This window comes from Bubalus bubalis, chromosome 11 (genome assembly GCF_019923935.1).
Source record: "Bubalus bubalis isolate 160015118507 breed Murrah chromosome 11, NDDB_SH_1, whole genome shotgun sequence".
In the NCBI taxonomy this organism is placed as follows: domain Eukaryota; kingdom Metazoa; phylum Chordata; class Mammalia; order Artiodactyla; family Bovidae; genus Bubalus; species Bubalus bubalis.
Window position 1 is genome coordinate 95,961,803 of NC_059167.1, and position 19,168 is coordinate 95,980,970.

The 19,168-nt window shown below is 37.4% G+C and overlaps 1 protein-coding gene across 3 annotated transcripts in view; it reads left to right on the forward strand.

Annotated features, from left to right (window-relative positions):
* Positions 1-19,168, forward strand: part of CERT1 (ceramide transporter 1) — a 132,805-nt gene that overhangs the window by 98,363 nt on the left and 15,274 nt on the right. For 2 of the 3 annotated variants that reach the window (XM_025296391.3, XM_006074038.4), the window contains exons 10-14: positions 4,236-4,322; positions 9,513-9,605; positions 10,121-10,198; positions 16,517-16,612; positions 18,855-18,987. In XM_025296391.3, the coding sequence (XP_025152176.2) occupies positions 4,236-4,322; positions 9,513-9,605; positions 10,121-10,198; positions 16,517-16,612; positions 18,855-18,987 (487 nt within the window). The remainder of the gene's footprint in view (positions 1-4,235; positions 4,323-9,512; positions 9,606-10,120; positions 10,199-16,516; positions 16,613-18,854; positions 18,988-19,168) is intronic. The other variant, XM_006074037.4, reaches the window with a different exon arrangement.

Consider the following 19,168-nt stretch of genomic DNA (forward strand, 5'->3'; position numbering starts at 1 on the left):
CCAGGAGTTGGTGATGGACAGGGAGGCCTGGCGTGCTGCAGTCCATGAGGTCACCAAGTCAGACACAAGTGTGCAGCTGAACTGACTGAACTGAGGAGGATGATGGCACCAATGAAGATCCTTAGCATAAGAAACTCTACTAATAGGTCAAGTAAGATAAAGACTCTGCAGTGTCCCATAGACTTAGCAATAAATAGCTCTTTCCCTTGGCAAGCTTAATGAGATAGAAAAGTTAAGTTTTTTGTTTTTACTTCAGAGGACATTTATTTATTTACAACTTAGTTGAAATATAATTAACATATAACATTGTGTAAGTTTAAGGTGTACAATGTAATGCTTTGGTACACACACACACACACACACACACACATATATGGGCTTCCATCACTGCAGATGGTGATTGCAGCCATGAAATTAAAAGACGCCTACTCCTTGGAAGGAAAGTTATGACCAACCTAGATAACATATTAAGAAGCAGAGACATTACTTTGCCAACACAGGTCCATCTGGTCAAAGCTATGGTTTTTCCAGTGGTCATGTATGGATGTGAGAGTTGGACTGTGAAGAAAGCTGAGTGACGAAGAATTGATGCTTTTGAAGTGTGGTGTTGGAGAAGACTCTTGAGAGTCCCTTGGCCTGCAAGGAGATCCAACCAGTCCATCCTAAAGGAGATCAGTCCTAGGTGTTCATTGGAAGGACTGAAGCTGGAGCTGAAACTCCAGTACTTTGGCCACCTCATTCGAAAAGTTGACTCATTGGAAAAGACCCTGATGCTGGGAGGGACTGGGGACAGGAGAAGAAGGGGACGACAGGATGAGATGGCTGGATGGCATCACCGACTCAATGGACATGAGTTTGGGTAAACTCCGAGAGTTGATGATGGACAGGGAGGCCTGGCGTGCTGTGATTCATGGGGTTGCAATAAGTCAGACATGACTGAGCAAGTCAACTGAACTGAATTGATAGCTCAGTTGGTAAAGAATCCACCTGCAATGCAGGAGACCCTGGTTCAATTCCTGGCTCAGGAAGATCTGCTGGAGAAGGGATGGGCTACCCACTCCAGTATTCTTGGGCTTCCCTTGTGGCTCAGCTGGTAAAGAATCTGCCTGCAGTGTGGGAGACCTAGGTTCGATCCCTGGAGAAGGAAAAGCTACCTCCGCCAGTATTCTGGCCTGGAGAATTCCTTGGAGTGTATAGTCCATGGGGTCACAGAGAGTCGGACATGACTGAGCAACTTTTAATATACATATATGCTGTAATGTGATCACAATATCTATCACCTTACATTTTTACAATTTTTTTTTTTTTTTTTGCAGTGAGAACTTAAGTATTTTAATAAAGGAAAATTTATTCCAGTTCTTTCTCAGATTTTTAACACTGTAGTTCCCAATTGGTAGACTCCTGAGACTCTGACTCTTGAATAGATTGAATGAGCATTACAACTTCTTAAAGTATAGATGTGGTTATGATCAGTAGAATTTAAAAATCATTAGAAAACCTTTGAGTTCAGAATAGATTTTGGCTATTTTATGGTTTTGTAACATCAACAGAGACCAAAGTGATGCTGTTGACATTTGAGTGTCTGAAATGTTTTGGCTTTATAAAGGGCGTCCTGCAGGACCCTTTTTCATGATATAGCTGGTCATTAGATGGTTATGTTAGGGAAGAATAAATCTTCCTCTACCTTTCTTTGTTTTTTCTGGCTCATCTAAAAAAATTAAATTGACAAATTAAATTGACACAGGACAGATTAACAGGAGAAAATCAGGGTTTAATGATATGTCTATGTGGGAGAAATCCAGGGAAACTGAGTAACTCCCCAAAATGGCCGAAACTCTCACCTTAAATAGCATCTTCAGCTAAAGGCAAAAGATGGGGACATAGTGGTTTGGAGCTTAAAAGACAGGTAAGGTAATTCACATGAAGATGGAAAAGCAGATGTTTGGTAAAGAAAGTGTGGCACACTGCCGTCTCTGGTCTCTAGATTCTGCTGAGTTTCCCTCATAACATCTAGCCCACATTCCGTGCAGATTTCTCTAGTGATTACTGTGTTCTCGGCACAGAAACTTTATCTAAAACTTTTTTAGATCCTGAGAGGGGAAAATCAAAATTTCTTCCTGAATCTTTCAGGCCTTTGTTTGTTTTTAGCTAGCTCAGAATAATCCACGTGCCAAACAGATATTTTGGTAATTCATTGAGATGTGTACTTTTATGTGTGTTGTAGTTAAATTAAAAAGTTCAGGGGGGTTTTGAAGTGACTTTCATGACCCTCTAGAACTGTTGCACTGAATCAGGATTTCTAATATGCCTGTGCCAAATAACAAGCGCTAGAGCACAGTTCCTCCCGCTCTTCTTATGGGGCCCCAGGCTGTGGCAGGGTAGGGATGAGTTACTACAGGCTTTTTAATGGAGTTGTGGCGACTTGGAATTTTCAGTCTTAATTGGAAAGATTCCAGACAGACCCACAATAGTTCATTTGTCTTATTTTGTATATTTAAAAATTTAGGAAACTTAAACCCAAGCCTGCCTTTTTAGCCTTCAGTTTAACCATAATATGAAGCTGCTGGGGAGAGGAATATTCCCCCTCTAACCTCCTTGAGTTCTTGTGGCTGGACTAATAATAAAATTGACATGAGACAGATTAATAAGAGAAAAACAAATTTTAATTCATCTGCATGGCGGAGTCTCACAGAAATGGGACCTAAAAAGAGGCCAAAGCAGCCAGCTTTTATGCTCATTCAACAAAGAAACAATAAATTTTTGAGGAATTGATAGGATGATAGGGCCTCGGACGGTGGCTCAGTAGTAAAGAATCCACCAGGGCTTGATCCCTGAGTCAGAAAGTTCCCCTGGAGGAAGAAATCGCAACGTACTCCAATATCCTTGCCTGGAAAATTCCATGGACAAAGGAGTCTGGCGGGCTATAATCCATGGGATTGGAAGTCACACGACTTAGCAGCTAAACAGCAACAACAAAGCAACCTCTGGATGCAGGGAATGCACATTTCACATGAGATTTGTTTCCTGTTTTCAGGGAGACTGGAGTGTCAGAGTGTTCCTCTTGCCTCGGCCATTTCTTATGTAACTTTAATTCAAAATACTCAATATGCCATTAAGAACCATGGGGTAGCCTACTCTGGACCCCAATAGCACTGTTATTCTGCTTATAGTCTACTTGTTGTTCAGTCCACTTAAATGTGTTTTATCACCGCAAGATATGTACATACCTTGCTTGTTTCCATTTTGCTGTTATTCTTTGTATTTTTATCTTGTGATGTAGCTGAGGTTCTACTTGCATTAGAACTACTTGGAGGACTTATTAACATGCATACTCCTGGCTCTACCCAAGACCTACTGAAAAGTAATTTCTGTGAATTGGGGCCTGGGACTTTTCATTTTAATAAGTTCCCCAGGCAGTTCCTCAAGTGATTGAGAGCCACTGCTTTACTGTCCTAAGCAGGCTTTCAAGCATCAGTTCAGCTTTTCTTTCTCTGTGACGTAATTGTCTTTGCTTACGAAGATCCCCTTCAGAAACCCTGTTGGTACTTTTCATTGGCTATAGACCTTCTGCAACTTTGTACTTAAAACCTCCCTGCAATTCTATATGGTTTCTGACAAGTACTCACATCACAGGTACTCAGCTCTGCCACTGTAGCATGAAAGCCGACACGGACAGTCTATGAATGAATGGGCGTGATTATGTCCCAGTAAAGCTCTAATCTCATACAATTCCCATGTCATGATTTGGGCTTGGGGGCACACCGCTCCACTTGTGGGGTCTTACTTTTCCAACCAGAGGTTGAACTTGGACCTTCGTCAGGGCGAGTGCAGAGTCCTAACCACTGGCCCACCAGGGAATTCTTTGAAATGTTACTCTCTTGTTTCTCAGCCACTTAAAAATGAAATGCTGAGCTTAAAGGCCATTCTGAAAGTAGACAGTGGACTAGAATTGGCCATGCAGTTCACCAGCCCCGTTAAACTGTATCTGCCCTAACACAGTCTTGGTGAATATATAGTAAGTATTTGAGTACCAAGTGAGTGAATTAATTGTAACACTAGAGGTTTTGCATAGAACATATGTTGTTCATCTGTGTATTACCTTAGTGTACTAACTGGTTCCAAAATGTTTGACGGCTCACTTTTAAATTTTCTCCGAGAGTTAATGCCAGGACTATCACTGTTTTCTGTTTTCTTGAATCAACTGCTTTTTTTCCTCCCTCCGTGTGTCTAAACAGGAAGGCCCAAACAGTTTGATTAATGAAGAGGAGTTCTTTGATGCTGTTGAAGCTGCTCTTGACAGACAAGATAAAATAGAAGAACAGGTATGTAAATTAAAAAATTTTTTTTAAATCCTTGATGTATATTTCATATAAATAGAATTTGAAATCATGATCCTAATAACCTAAGAAATGAACTACATTGAGTCTACAAATATAGAAGAACCTTTATAAGTCACTTTCTTCATTGATCAATTTTCAGGCAATAGAAAGAAGACTAATAATTGTTTAAACGAAGCATGCATAAATAACATGAAATTGAATGGAAATATTCTGCCTGTTCTCTTTGAAGTATCCAATTTTCAGTTCAGTCCAGCCATTTAGTTGTGTCAGACTCTGCGACCCCATGGACTGCAGCACACCAGGCTTCACTGTCCATCACCATCTCCCGGAGCTTACTCAAACTCATGTCCATCGAGTCAGTGATGCCACCCAATCACCTTATCCTCTGTCATCCCCTTCTTTTCCCGCCTTCAGTCTTTCCCAGCATCAGGGTCTTTTTCAATGAGTCAGTTCACATCAGGTGGCCAAAGTATTAGAGTTTCAGTTTCAGCAGCAGTCCTTCAATGAATAAATATTCAGGACTGATTTCCTTTAGGATGGACTGGTTGGGTCTCCTTGCAGACCAAGGGACTCCCAAGAGTCTTCTCCAGCACCACAGTTGAAAAGCATCAATTCTTTGGCACTCAGCCTTCTTTATAGTCCAACTCTCACATCCATACATGACTACTGGAAAAACCATAACTTTAACTAGATGGACCTTTGTTGGCAAAGTAATATCTCTGCTTTTTAATATCCTGTCTAGGTTGGTCATAGCTTTTCTTCCAAGGAGGAAGCTTCTTTAAATTTCATGGCTGCAGTCACCATCTGCAGTGATTTTGGAGCCCCCCAAAAATAAAGTCTGTCACTCTTTCCATTTTTTCCCCATCTATTTGCCATGAAATGATGGGACTGGATGCCATGATCTTAGTTTTCTGAATGTTGAATTTTAAGCCAGCTATTTCACTCTCCTCTTTCACTTTCATCAAGAGGCTCTTTAATTCTTCTTCACTTTCTGCCATAAGGGTGGTGTCATCTGCATATCTGAGGTTATTGATATTTCTCTCAGCCAATTTTATTATAATTCTATTATCATTATCCAATTTTATTATCATTCTATTAATAAAAAGCATATATTTGCTCTGAGTAAAACAGTCTCTTTGAATTTCTCTTCATCACCAAATACTATATGAATTCGAAAGGAAGATGACCAAGAATTTGTTTTCCTTCTACGTTAGTACCATTCAGTTTTTATTGTTAACTCATTTATTGCTTTCACTACCTTCACCATAATTACTTCCTCACTTTTAACTTTGCTTAGTGTTTTATCATCATTAAATTCACAGCAGTTATGCCAAGCCCCTTCTTGGAAATTGAAGGGAAGTATTTCTTATATCCTTCAACTCAGTTTCAAGATTAATTTGGGTCTTCACCTTCTTTAGAGGCTTCCCTGTGACTCAGATGGTAAAGAATCTGCCTGCAGTGCAGGAGACCCGGGTTCAATCCCCGGGTTGGGAAGATTCCCCTGGAGAAGGGAATGGCTGCCCATTCCAGTATTCTTGTCTGGAGAATTCCATGGATGGAGGAGCCTGGTGAGCTACAGTACATGGGGTCCCTAAGAGTCAGACACGATTGAGCAACTAGCACTTTCACTTTCTTTCACTTTTTCACTTTACCTTAATTCTGCAACAGTGCAGTTACCATGTTTTACCGCTAGATGGTACCATATATTACCACTAGGTTCCTAACATTGTACAGGAGGCTGTGATGAAAACCATCCCCAAGAAAAAGAAATACAAAAAGGAAAAATCGTTGTCTGAGGAGGCCTTACAAATAGCTGAGAAAAGAAGAGACACAGAATGCAAAGGAGAAAAGGAAAGATATATCCATCTGAATGCAGAGTTCCAAAGAATAGCAAGGAGAGATAAGAAAGCCTTCCTAAGTGACCAGTGCAAAGAAATAGAGGAAAACAATAGAATGGGAAAGACTAGAGATCTCTTCAAGAAAGTTAGAGATAACCAAGGGAACATTTCATACAAGGATGGGCACAATAAAGGACGGAAATGGTATGGACCTAACAGAAGCAGAAGGTATTAAGAAGAGGTGGCAAAAATACACAGAACTATACAAAAAACATCTCTATCACCCAGATAACCATGATGGTGTGATCACTCACCTAGAACCAGACATCCTGGAATGCTAAGTCAAGTAGGTCTTAGGAAGCATTACTACAAACAAAGCTAGTGGAAGTGATGGAATTCCAGTTGAGCTATTTCAAATCCTAAAAGATGATGCTGTGAAAGTGCTGCACTCAATATGTCAGCAAATTTGGAAAACTCAGCAGTGGCCACAGGACTGGAAAATGTCAGTTGTCATTCCAGTCCCAAAGAAAGGCAATGCCAAAGAATGCTCAAACTACCGCACAGTTGAACTCATCTCACACTCTAGCAAAGTAATGGTCAAAATTCTCCAAGCCAGGCTTCAAGAGTATGTGAACTGAGAACTTCTAGATGTTCAAGCTGGATTTAGAAAAGGCAGAGGAACAGGAGATCGAATTGCCAACATCCGTTTGATCATCGAAAAAGCAAGAGAGTTCCAGAAAAACATCTACTTCTGCTTCATTGACTACGCTAAAACCTTTGACTGTGTGAATCACAACAAACAGGAAAATTCTTCAAGGGATGGGTTTACCAGACCACCTTACCTGCCTCCTAAAAAATCTGTATGCAAGTCAAGAAGCAACACTTAGGACTAGACATGGAACAACGGACTGATTCCAAATCGGGAAAGGAGTACGTTAAGGCTGTGTATATGTCACCCTGCTTATTTAACTCATATGCAGAGTACATCATGAGAAATGCTGGACTGGAGGAAGCACAAGCTGGAATCAAGATTGCTGGGAGAAATATCAGTAACCTTAGATACGCAGATGACACCACCCTTGTGATGGAAAGGAAAGAGGAACTAAAGAGCCTCTTGATAAAAGTGAAAGAGGAGAGTGAAAAAGCTGGCTTAAAACTCAACATTCAGAAAACTAAGATCATGATATCTGGTCACATCATTTCATGGCAAATAGATAGGGAACCAACAGAAACAGTGACAGACTTTCTTTTCTTGGGCTCCAAAATCACTGCAGATGGTGACTGCAGCCATGAAATTAAAGACGCTTACTCCTTGGAAGAAAAGTTATGACCAACCTAGATAGCATATTAAAAAGCAGAGAGATTGCTTTGCCAGCAAAGGTCTGTCTAATCAAAGCTGTGGTTTATCCAGAAGTCATGTACGGATGTGAGAGTTGAACCATAAAGAAAGCTGAGTGCTGAAGAACTGATGCTTTTGAGCTGTGGTGTTGAAGAAGACTCTTGCAAGTCCCTTAGACTGCAAGGAGATCCAACCAGTCCATCCTAAAGGAAATCAGTCCTGAATGTTCATTGGAAGGACTGATGCTGAAGCTGAAACTCCAATACTTTGGCTACCTGAAGGCAGGAGGAGAAGGGGATGACAGAGGATGGGATGGTTGGATGGCATTACGGACTCAATGGACATGAATTTGAGCCAGCTCTGGCAGTTGGTGATGGACTGGGAGGCCTGGTGTGCTGCAGTCCATGGGGTTGCAAAGAGATATGACTAACTGAACTGAACTGAACTTAACCACTAGATGGTACTTATGCTTGAATTTTAGTTATTCTTCTCAAGACTATAAGCATCTTAGAAAGAAGTCATGTCTGTCAGTTGTATATCCTAAATTAACTTGCATAGAAAAATTGGCTTGTTTATTCCTTTTGATTTTAAAGGCAGTGAAGGCTATTATGCTGTCAACTACAGATGGACACTTGCCACCTGCCTCTATATGGATGAAATCACAGGTGCTGCTGCAGCTGCTGTCCTTCAGCACTCCCTAAACAGAGTACAGGTTGGAGAGGAGGAATGAGGCACTCTGTGCTCTGGGAAAATTGGCAGAATAGGCCTTCAGATAGATATATTTAGGACGTGATTTTATGAGCCCAGTTCACTGAATTCCTTCATGGTGATATCTGCTACTGGTGACTAGCTGACATATGCAAAAATGCATTTGATTACATATACTCCCCCTTCACCAAAATCACAAATATGCTGACCTTCCCTCACTACCTCTTTGGAGCAGTGTCTCAGAGCTATCTGACATGCTCTTTCCTAGGCTGTGGTCCTCATTTTCCCCAAGTGAAACTTGGCTCACAACTCTCACGTTGTGCATTGTTTTTAAGTTGATAGTGCCCATTTACTGATCTGTCTACCCGAGGTAAGTCGTCTGCAACAGTGGCTGTTTGCTTTTCATGTTCATTTTATAGATCTCATTTCCCGTTTTTTAACATGCAGAACTCGAAAACTTTCAGTTCCTAAGTGAGTTCTCATTTTGGGTGCCAAAAATGTAGCATCTAAAATAGCATCCTTGTATTTGGTGTTTTTTTTTTGGTGTTTAGGGTTTTTTTGGTTAGTTTTTTCCCCTTCACTGTGTTTTTCCTTTTGTTTTAATCTGGGTTATTTGGGGAAGAGTTTTGAACTGTTCAAGAGATCAAGACAAGTTAGTCTTGAGTTTTGCCACTATGTAGCTCAACACTTACTGCTTAAATCCTCTGGGCCTTGGTTTTCTAATCTTTGAAACAAGTGCTTGGATAGGATGATTCAGATCATCCCTTCTGGCTTAAAATGCTCCTCTACTGAATATCAGTATGGTGGTTGAGTTGGAATTGAAGAGAATCAATGAAAACTTCTTTAGACTTTGGAAAAAAGAAATATTCAAGGGATTATCAATATCCTTGGTCTAAGGTTAGTATCTTTGGAATCTGAAAGAAGAAAATCAGGATATATCAAGTGTCAAGATTTGGCAAGACTTGTGTCTTTAGAGGTAGCTTCATAATTCAGATATTTATAAATACTGGATTGAGGGCAGGAGGAGAAGGGGACGACAGAGGATGAGATGGCTGGATGGCATCACTGACTCTATGGACGTGAGTCTGAGTGAACTCTGGGAGTTGGTGATGGACAGGGAGGCCTGGCGTGCTGCAATTCATGGGGTGGCAAAGAGTCAGACAGGACTGAGCAATTGACTGAACTGACTGAACTGAAACTGTTAAGTAATTAAATGTTACATTGTCCACTCTTAAGTTGCAAAATACACTTTGTAACCTTCCTATTTAAAATTATGTGCTTTCTTAGTCGCAGAGTGAAAAGGTCAGGTTACATTGGTCTACTTCAATGCCATCTGGAGATGCCTTTTCTTCTGTGGGGACTCATAGATTTGTCCAAAAGGTAAGCTAATGCCAGAGTTTACTGAAAGTATATGCTATATTCTTCACTGTTGATGAAACTACCCTGTTACATAAGTTTTCTTCATTTTCCTGAATTTAAGTAATGAGATTTTTTTTGTTTGGTATTACATGTTTTCTTCCATAGACATCCTCCAAAAACTGTTAGAAATCTTCTTCTGACTGTAATGTTCTTCCATTCTTATTTAAGGGAAAAGAAGGGTGGGGAATAGGGAATGGCTTGTCCAAAACAGTTAACCAGAAACGTGGCCAGCAATATTAAATCTTTTTTCTCTGGGGTTAAGTGATACCATTTTGTATTTTTGGCAGCCTGCATTCTTTATAGAAGGATTTTGGAGCATTACACATAATAGGTGCATGAAGTCAGCCCTCGCTGCTGAGCCTGTTTCATATAGTGCTTTGTTCTCTTTCTTTATCTTGTGTTTGGAAGTTGGTACTGAATGCTCTGTTGCGCCTTTGTTCTGATTACTTGGTTTTTTCTTTGTCTGTCTCTGGTAGCCCTATAGTCGCTCTTCCTCCATGTCTTCCATTGATCTAGTCAGTGCCTCTGACGATGTTCACAGATTCAGCTCCCAGGTACTGTATGAATGTATAGAGTGGACTTGAGTCTGTCTGTGCTATATTTCAGCCTGCTTTCCCAGTTCCTAGAAGTCTTTTGATTAGGCCACTTGTTTTGGTTTGAATTTTAAATAGTAACATCAAGCATTAAACAAGCCTTCCTTATCTGCTAAATAGTTTCTCTGTCAGGCATGCATGTGCCCTTTGTATCCTCTGTTGTGAATAGCTTGGAATTTCACCATATAGGAGGTACTCCTGAAAGACTTCAAATTGAACTGAAGCTAGTAGAAGGTATCTGGTTTTTAAACTATCCTGTGATATCTGTTTCTTCAGACAGCATTCAGCAACTTTTGTGGACATGGTCTATAGGATATGTTATAGCATCAAAGTGGGTTTCAAGTCTCACTTCCAATATAATTTAAAATATCTCATAATATATTCACCAGGGAAATAACTTTTAAAATAAAATTTGTCTCATTACCATTATAAGTTTTGTTGAACTGGTTGTATTTTCCTTAGGTAGATTACCCTTGGAAATGAGTATTCCTGTCCATATGATAAATCTATGGAAATTGATTTTAAATTATTTAGTATCAGCATCATTTAGGAATTTAGGATAGGGATTTGGATGCGTGCCATCTCTGCCCTCATAATAAAATCAAAAGTACCAACAGAAGGATATTTTTGCATCAGCATTAGGTTAAAAAATTTTTTTAATCTTTACACACTTGCCATTCAACCTTGTATTTTTATGGTGATTGCATTTTGTTTGTGATATGTCATCATATGTTAAGAACCTGAACTCTACTCAAAATGACCAAGTTTAAATCTGGTTTCCTACATAATATTTGACAACTTTTCTAACTCCTCTGTGCTTTGCTTCTGTCATCTAGCTAGGACTGTGTTAGAGCTGGAACCTAGTATGTAGGAAGTGCTCAATAAATGAGCTTTTATCATTGTCATATTATTTCTTTGAGCTAATCAAAATTATCTGAATTATTTTTTTCTCTCAGTTTTCCAGTAAATGATTTTTAAAAATCAGTTTAAACCAGGTATATGAATAAAATTTACATTAGTTTTCAACTATGTAATAAAGAAGAAAATTGTTTATGACTCAGATTTTTTTCTGACTTTTGTAGCTTTTTGCTCCTTGAACATTTTTGGGAAAGAGATATATCAGTTTCTCATCAGAAATTACCCTTAGCCAGATTTATTACAATATTTCTCACCTCCAGCTAATTCATTTATGCATGCTTTTAAAATAGTGACTTTTATTTTACAGTAAATGAGTGACCAAACTGGATAATACTGGGAGACTGGTTTATTTGCTAAGCTTCACCTTGCATTGAAATAATAAAATAACAGACTCTTTAAAAGACATCATTACTGGTCACTATTTTCTCTTAAAATATAGAAATATACAGGCTATAGATTAAAAAAAATGTAATGAGAGCAAGAAAAGAATTTGAACTGTCTATAGGTGCCTAAGAATTAGGGCTTCAGAACCCAGATCTGGACCTTAGTTATAGAGTATATAAAACATTTCAGATACAAGTGAAATGTCGAGGAGCAGGTGCCCAGATTTTTACAAAACTTCCAAATGTAGCTTACTTCTTCACCTAATTTCTTGTGTAACTCAGTTGAGAAAAATCTTTCTAGTATTTTTTCCTAATGTACAATGCTCATGATTGATCTGGTTTTGTTTTTAAAAGCTTTTGATTATTCTGCTCTTTTATATGCCCGAAGGGGAAATTAAGAGCAATAGCATTGAGGCCTCTAAGTATTGACCGTCTTGCTAACGTGTTTGTTGTCATTAGCAGACTTGGCAGTTAACTACTGATTAATTTGGCTGTGCCATCTACATACAAATCCTGGCTCATGATCACTTTGTTCTTGTTGCTATATAATGGTCATAGTCCTGCTTAAAGAGGATAATTAAAGGTAAAACTGAGATTGCCCCTGAAAATAATTTCAAATAAAATATATGAGTCTCAGGAAATTGGGCTTCCCTGGTAGCTCAGCTGGTCAAGAATCTGCCTGAAGGAGTGCATGGCAACCCACTCCAGTACTCTTGCCTGGAGAATCCCCATGGACAGAGGAGCCTAGCAGGCTACAGTCCATAGGGTCACAAAGAGTTGGACACGACTGAGCGACTAAGCACAGCACTAGGAAATTAGTAGTAACACATGAATCTTTTGGACAGGTGTTGGAAATGAAGTAGCCCTAAATGAAAGGGTATAGAAAGTAGGAAAGAATTAGATTCCCAAATGGATTTTTTTGGCCACATTTATTTCCATAACACAGTTACCATGTAAAGGTGGCAACTCACAGACCAAAGGAAAATAAAAAGCATCCTTAGTTGGAAAAAAAAGAGAGAAAATCAAAGGGTGGGTAGTACATCTACAGGTTAATGTATGATGAGAATTACCATTGCCAAAAAAAAGTCTGTGTAAAGCTTTTGCCCACTTTTGTCCTTAGTAACTTTACTGTTGTGGTAATTCTCTATTTCACCCCTCCCTTTTTTATTATATAAAATGAAATCTCTAATTACTTTTATGCTGATAAATGCTAATTTAGCTGAACTAGAACATAGTCTAAAATAATAGATCACTATTAATATTCTTATACATATCCTTTTTTCATATATATGTATATTAAGTAAAATTACATACCTCAGTAATAGCTTTTTCCTACCAATGTAGATAATTCTATATATACTGTTTTGTATAAAAACTAGCATTTTTTGTTTTGTTTTGTTTTTAAACACCTGTAATTGGACCCATCTTCCCATCAGTAAATATAGGTCTAGATCTCCTTGTCTGTTGTATGAATATGCATGTTAGATTTACCACCTAATATTGAACATTTATTTTCAGTTAGTCTCTATTATTTAATAAATAGTGCTACCTAGGCCTCCCTGTATATACACCTTCTTTGTATATACATCTTGGTACATTTATCCAATTATTTTCTTAGAATATATTTGTAGAAGAAGTTTTAGGACAGAGGCCATGCACACGCCTAAGCTTTTTTATTCTTATTGCCAGACTGTCCATCAGAGAAGTTGAACTAGCTACACTCCCGGGTCAGTTTTGTTTGCTCTCCTGACACTGAATATTATAATTTAGTTAATATTTGCCAGTGTGATAGACTAGAAGTGTTATTTTTACTCGTTGACTGTTTGCATTTTTCAGTGAATTGACTATTCATATCCTGGACCATTTTTCTTTTGGGTTAATGGTATACTGTTAATTTGTTATTAATAAATGACTGTGTCCAGCAGATCCCTTTATGACCCTGTAACAGTAAGCATAGTTGTATTCCTTTCACATAGATAAGAAAAAGAGGTTCAAACTCTGTTTGAGTCCTTCTGAGACTTCTGGTCATTACACTTTTCTTGTGCCATCAAAGGACAATTTTCTTTAGAGCTAGCCTTCTAAAATGGCATACTGACTGATTGAAATGTGAAGTGAAAGAAAAGGTAAGAATTGGAGTGCCATCACCTCCAAATGTGTTTTATCTCCAGTCTTTTCATAGTTCATTTGCTATGAAGATGCTGTTTATGTCAGCTTACCATTTTCAGCTCAAGGTGCAAAAAACCAAGGACACAATTCCTGAAATTACGCTTAGGCTAAAATTTACCCTTCTTGTTTTTAAGTGATAGATAATTCTAGTAACATTATTTTCTAGTATATCAGATTTTGAACCTTATAAGGTAGAAATTTGGGCAAATGTTTATTCATGTCATCCAATTAATGGTCCCTAGCGTTACACTTATTTTTGATATAGAGTTGTAACTGGAAACAGTAAATGGAGCATCTTTATATCTGAAATATGAATGTGGTCACAAAGGCCCAAGCCATTGCCCCTGTAGTAACATTGCTACTGCATATTTTAAGATAAAATTTATTACAGTGAGATTTTACTGGTGTCACCTTTCTTTGTAACCTTAATATTATTACTTCAAGGAATATACCATAATGGATAAAGATTCCTTGGTGAAGGCTTTAAAGACATGGCTAATACAGTAATTCGGTACTTGATTAGTTGTGTTAATCTCCTAGGAGCACAGTAGTGAATACATCCTGTTTGTTTCTCTGTTGGATGTTTTCAAGCCCTCTTGAGGAAGTAAATGAGGACAAAAGACTGAAAACTTTTCCATAGATGCAGTGGTAGCTATAATAGGAATTCTCTTGCTTCATCTATCTAGCAATAGACAATGTTAAATGCATTTACCATACACTTTCAAACTTAAGTTACTTCCTATCAGTTTATATTTGTGGAATCTGGTTTCTTTTGCATCAAAACACAAATCAAAACCAGCTTCTCATTTTTAAGACATTTGAAATAACTAATTTAGGAATACTCTCCCAAATAGAAACAAAATTACCTGCATATTTTTTCAACAAAAGAGCTAAATGGCACTAAAGTTCTTTTAAACAGAACTCTCTTTGTTTTTTTAGCAGAATAAAATCCTTAACATTCTTCTTAAACAAATAATCCATTTAAAGTAGGGCCTCTTTGGGAAAAATATTTCTTTCTACCTCTAATCTCATGATAAATATAGGTGTTCTTAACTCCTAGTAGCCTACAAAAAAGTATGTACATACCTGGATCTAAAGATTTCTAAGATCTTGAAACCTAAAAGTGATTAAAAATAATCTCCCAGTCAAAATAATCTCCCAGTCGTGGTGTGGCCGCAGACTAATGCCTTAGGCCAGGCTGCTGTGGAAGCTCTATTTGTGCATGCTAACTGGGACTTGCTCTGTTCTTCCTCTAATAAGATACCTTTGGTATGTAGTATTTGTAACTTGGAATTCTACATTAGTCATCCTGAACCTCTCAAAGCAGATTTCAGAATTTTAGAGACACAAAGATTTTATTCCCAGTCAGCCTTTGAAGTTATGTTTTCTAATTAAGGCTTTATAAAATTATAGATGGACTAGTAGTCATGTTTTAAATTTTCTTCCAGTTCTCTAACTCAACACCCTTCACGTTAAAGATTATGGATAAAGAAATAAGTTACTATGTAAGATTTATTTAGTACAAATGTAGATTGTAGAATTTCAGCCTACACACTATTACCAAAAACTTTTCTGATGATCATTGCCAATTAAAGAGACGTTTTTAGTCATAACTACTTTCAGTAATTATGAAGCCAAAAATGCCTTCTGAAATCCAGGAAACTTGGTATACACATCACAATAACATATTGATAACATCCTTATTTATATGCAGAAAAATGATATCTTCAAAGTGACTAATTTTAAGAGCTCTGCTCCCAAATCATTAATGTATTTAATTCAAAATACATGTAAACCTGGTTCTTATATTTCCCTAATGAATGTAATAGACTTTATGTAAAACAAGTTGTTAAACTTAGGAATAAATCTTAAAATTGAAGCTTAATGTACGTATTTTTCAATTCTTTTCTGCCTTCTTTTAATATTTTATAAAACAAAATTATGAGTAAAAGTTAAGAAAGTGGGACTTAGAAACTGTGTAGATGGAAAAGGTGCCAGTTCCTTCAGAAACAATCTGTTTATCACTTCATTTCTGTTTATAAACATGTTTCATACTAGGAGGGTTTCCAGAGAACACTTAAATGAGATCTTACCAATGAATCTGATTGAGGATTCTGGGAGGAAGAACTATTTGACTCTATTTATAAAAGATGTGTCAGGATAATTTGATAGTTAAAAGCAGAGGTTGCAATTTAAATTTAGTAAAAGAAATTTAGTTAGAAATTTAGAAAGAATGTAGAATAATGAAATGGAATCAGATATATGGAGAAGTTGGTTATTTTTTTAAGTTGGCTTATATTCATGATAAAAGAGGAATTGAGTAAAATAACAACAATTTTCTTTTTGTAGAGAAATCTTGACACACAAACAAGCTTTCTAATATTTCTGTGTAGTATTTAACTACAGAAACACTGAACTAGATGGTCTCTTTGTGCCCCTTTTACGCTTAATGCTCCATGATTTTATGCTTTAGGACATTATCTCTGTAAGAATACATATCATATTGTAGGAAAGGAAGGAGTAGTTCTTTTTTCCAGAAAACACATATTTTGGTCACTTGATGGACATTAGGCCAGTGTTAAGTAGAGTGAAGCACCTTCTTTCCCCACATTTCTCCTTCCTATCATTAACCTGGATATGATATCTGGAATGTGGACTAAAACTCTTCAACACTGTATAAAACCTACTAACCTTTGTGCATTTGGTTGCTTACCTTTCTAAAAACATCATTTCTGAACTGAAATAACTGAATACCATTCTGTTTTAGAGATTATTGGACGTGGATTCTTACAGTTCTGTTTTTCTTTTTAAGGTTGAAGAGATGGTGCAGAACCACATGACCTATTCATTGCAGGATGTAGGTGGGGACGCCAACTGGCAGTTGGTTGTAGAAGAAGGGGAGATGAAGGTAATTCCCTGCAGGCTAATTGCAGCCCGTTGCAGTCATACTATATTATTATTATTGATCTAAGTAAGATAGCACTTACAGTTTTCCTTTAAGTAAACTATTACATATGATTGAAGAAGCTCTAAATACTGAGAAATAAAATGTCTCTTTGCTTTCTTGCTGTAGCTTTTACATAATTTTTTATGATCATAGTATAAATCTGTACACAGATTTTTCTGTTTTACCTTGGCCTTGGAGAAAATGGGTTTTGATACGAACAGGTCACAATTAGCTAATGACTCTCTGGATAGTTCTCTGTCTTTAAATATACTGAATGTTGTGCCCAGGTGTTAACTTTTTTCCCTCTTTGGTCTGTACCTCACTTCTTGTTCTTTCTCTCACTGCTTCTTTTTTTGGACATTGATCAGCTAATTTTGCTCATATCCCTAAGGGTAAGAGAGTAAGAGCAAGGGACAAGAGATTGAGTATTCAGTTGAAAACCAACAACAGTATCATTGAATTTTGGATTACTTTATGCCCAAGGCACAATGCTGAAGATAAAGAGATATTTAATAAGACTCCCTCCAAGCTGAAACTTTGGTTGGAAGGAGGATATTGACATTTAAAAGATACAATTATTTAGCTCTACCAGATAATATTGAATGAAAAGTACAGGTGAATAGTGGAGAAAAATTGAAAGAGATCTCAAATTTGAGACAGATTGTTTTACATCAAGGACTATGACGAGAAATGGAAACAAGGTTATCACAAAGGTGAGGTGAGGGCATTTATATTCAGGAGTTTTGTACAGATTTTTGACTAGAATTATTCTCACAAGTGAGATACAGTATTAGATGTTGGAATTTACTCTCCTCCTGAATAGGGAACAAATTAAGAAATTAGAGGAGATAAGCAAGTGAGAGACCAGTATGTTAGTTATAATTCTGACAATCTGATTTAGAGAACATAAAGACCAGCTGTCATGGGGTCTTACTAATATGTTTCCCCAGAATGAAACAATATTTCTGACATAACTAGGTAATCACAGGCCTTCCCCCACAAGAGCATGCCCCAAAAGCAGACCAGCATACATCCTGCCCACAGGAGAAGGGGTTCAGCCAAGCCTGCCTGGCCCTCCTTCTGTGTTCACCATTCAGGTGTCCCTGTTTCCCCCTCCAAGGAGGGGGAAGTGAAAGGCTGGAGAAGCCAGGAGTCACTGTCTAAGTGGAGGTCCTTCACCTAAAGTGAGTGGTAGAGAAAAAGTGCTCCTACAACTTTAGAGAGAGAGTCACTGGGGCTGGTTTATGGGGTGTATAAAATAACCCACTAAACAGAATGTGCTATTGTCTGTAGCAGTGAGCTAGCCATTGTATACAGAGTGACATTTTAGAAGGACTAGGCTCGTAGGGATATGAAACTAGAGACCAAGACAACTACTTAGGAGATTCAGGTATAAGGTGATGAAAACATACCTAAAAAAGATACACAATAGTAGAAAAGCCAAGTTTTGGATGTCTTATAGATTACTAATAAGCTTAAAAGCTATGTGAAATGTAAGGGAGGAAGTCAAAAGTCTAGAGTTTCCAGTTTTGGTTACTGGAAAAATATCAGTCCCAATAACATAAATAAATATGTAAGGAAAGGTACTTTGGAGAGAAATTAGGTGAAATGCCTAACAGTGTTCGGCTCCATAGGCACTCCATAAATTCAGAGCTGGTTTCCTCTGTGATAACTTGTTTGTTTTTCAAAAGAACTTACTACAGAGCTGTCTAAAGTACCATATCCTCTATAATTTTGAAGTAATTAATTTTGTTCAGGAGTTTATGTATATAGTCTCAGTATTTAAAGCAAGATAGATCTTAAGGCATGCAACCTCAGTATTTAAAAACAAGATATCATTGATCTTTATGTGATGTTAGCATTCCATCATTGGTTCAACAAATAATTGAGTGCCTTCTGTGTTTCAGATACTGTTCTAGATGCTGGGGATACAGCATTATCCCTAAGGAGATAATGTTTAACCAGCTGTATTTGGCCTTCTTAGCCATGATGAATGGTCTTTGAGAATGTTCAATAAATAATGTCTAATTTAAATTGATGTATTCGTAGCTCTCACTCATTACATATGCATACTTTGGAATTGTAGTTTTAAATATTTTTATGTATTGTCTCTGTTAATAATTTGAAATTTTAATTTTTCTTTTGGCAGAATATTTATGTTCCATAAGTGTTTTTCAAACATATTTTAAAATATATCCTCTAGGTATATAGAAGAGAAGTAGAAGAAAATGGGATTGTTCTGGATCCTTTGAAAGCTACCCATGCAGTTAAAGGCGTTACAGGACACGAGGTCTGCAATTACTTCTGGAATGTTGATGTTCGCAATGATTGGGAAAGTAAGCTGCCATTATTATATTTTGATAGTTTTAATTTTAAATTAAATACCAAATCTAACCTGGTTTTCTTCATCTGAGCTGTAGTTTACAAAGTCGTAAAAACTCCAGATAGCTATAAAAACTATCTGGAGAATCATACAGGGGACTGATAATACCTGAGCTTTTCATTGTACAAAATGCT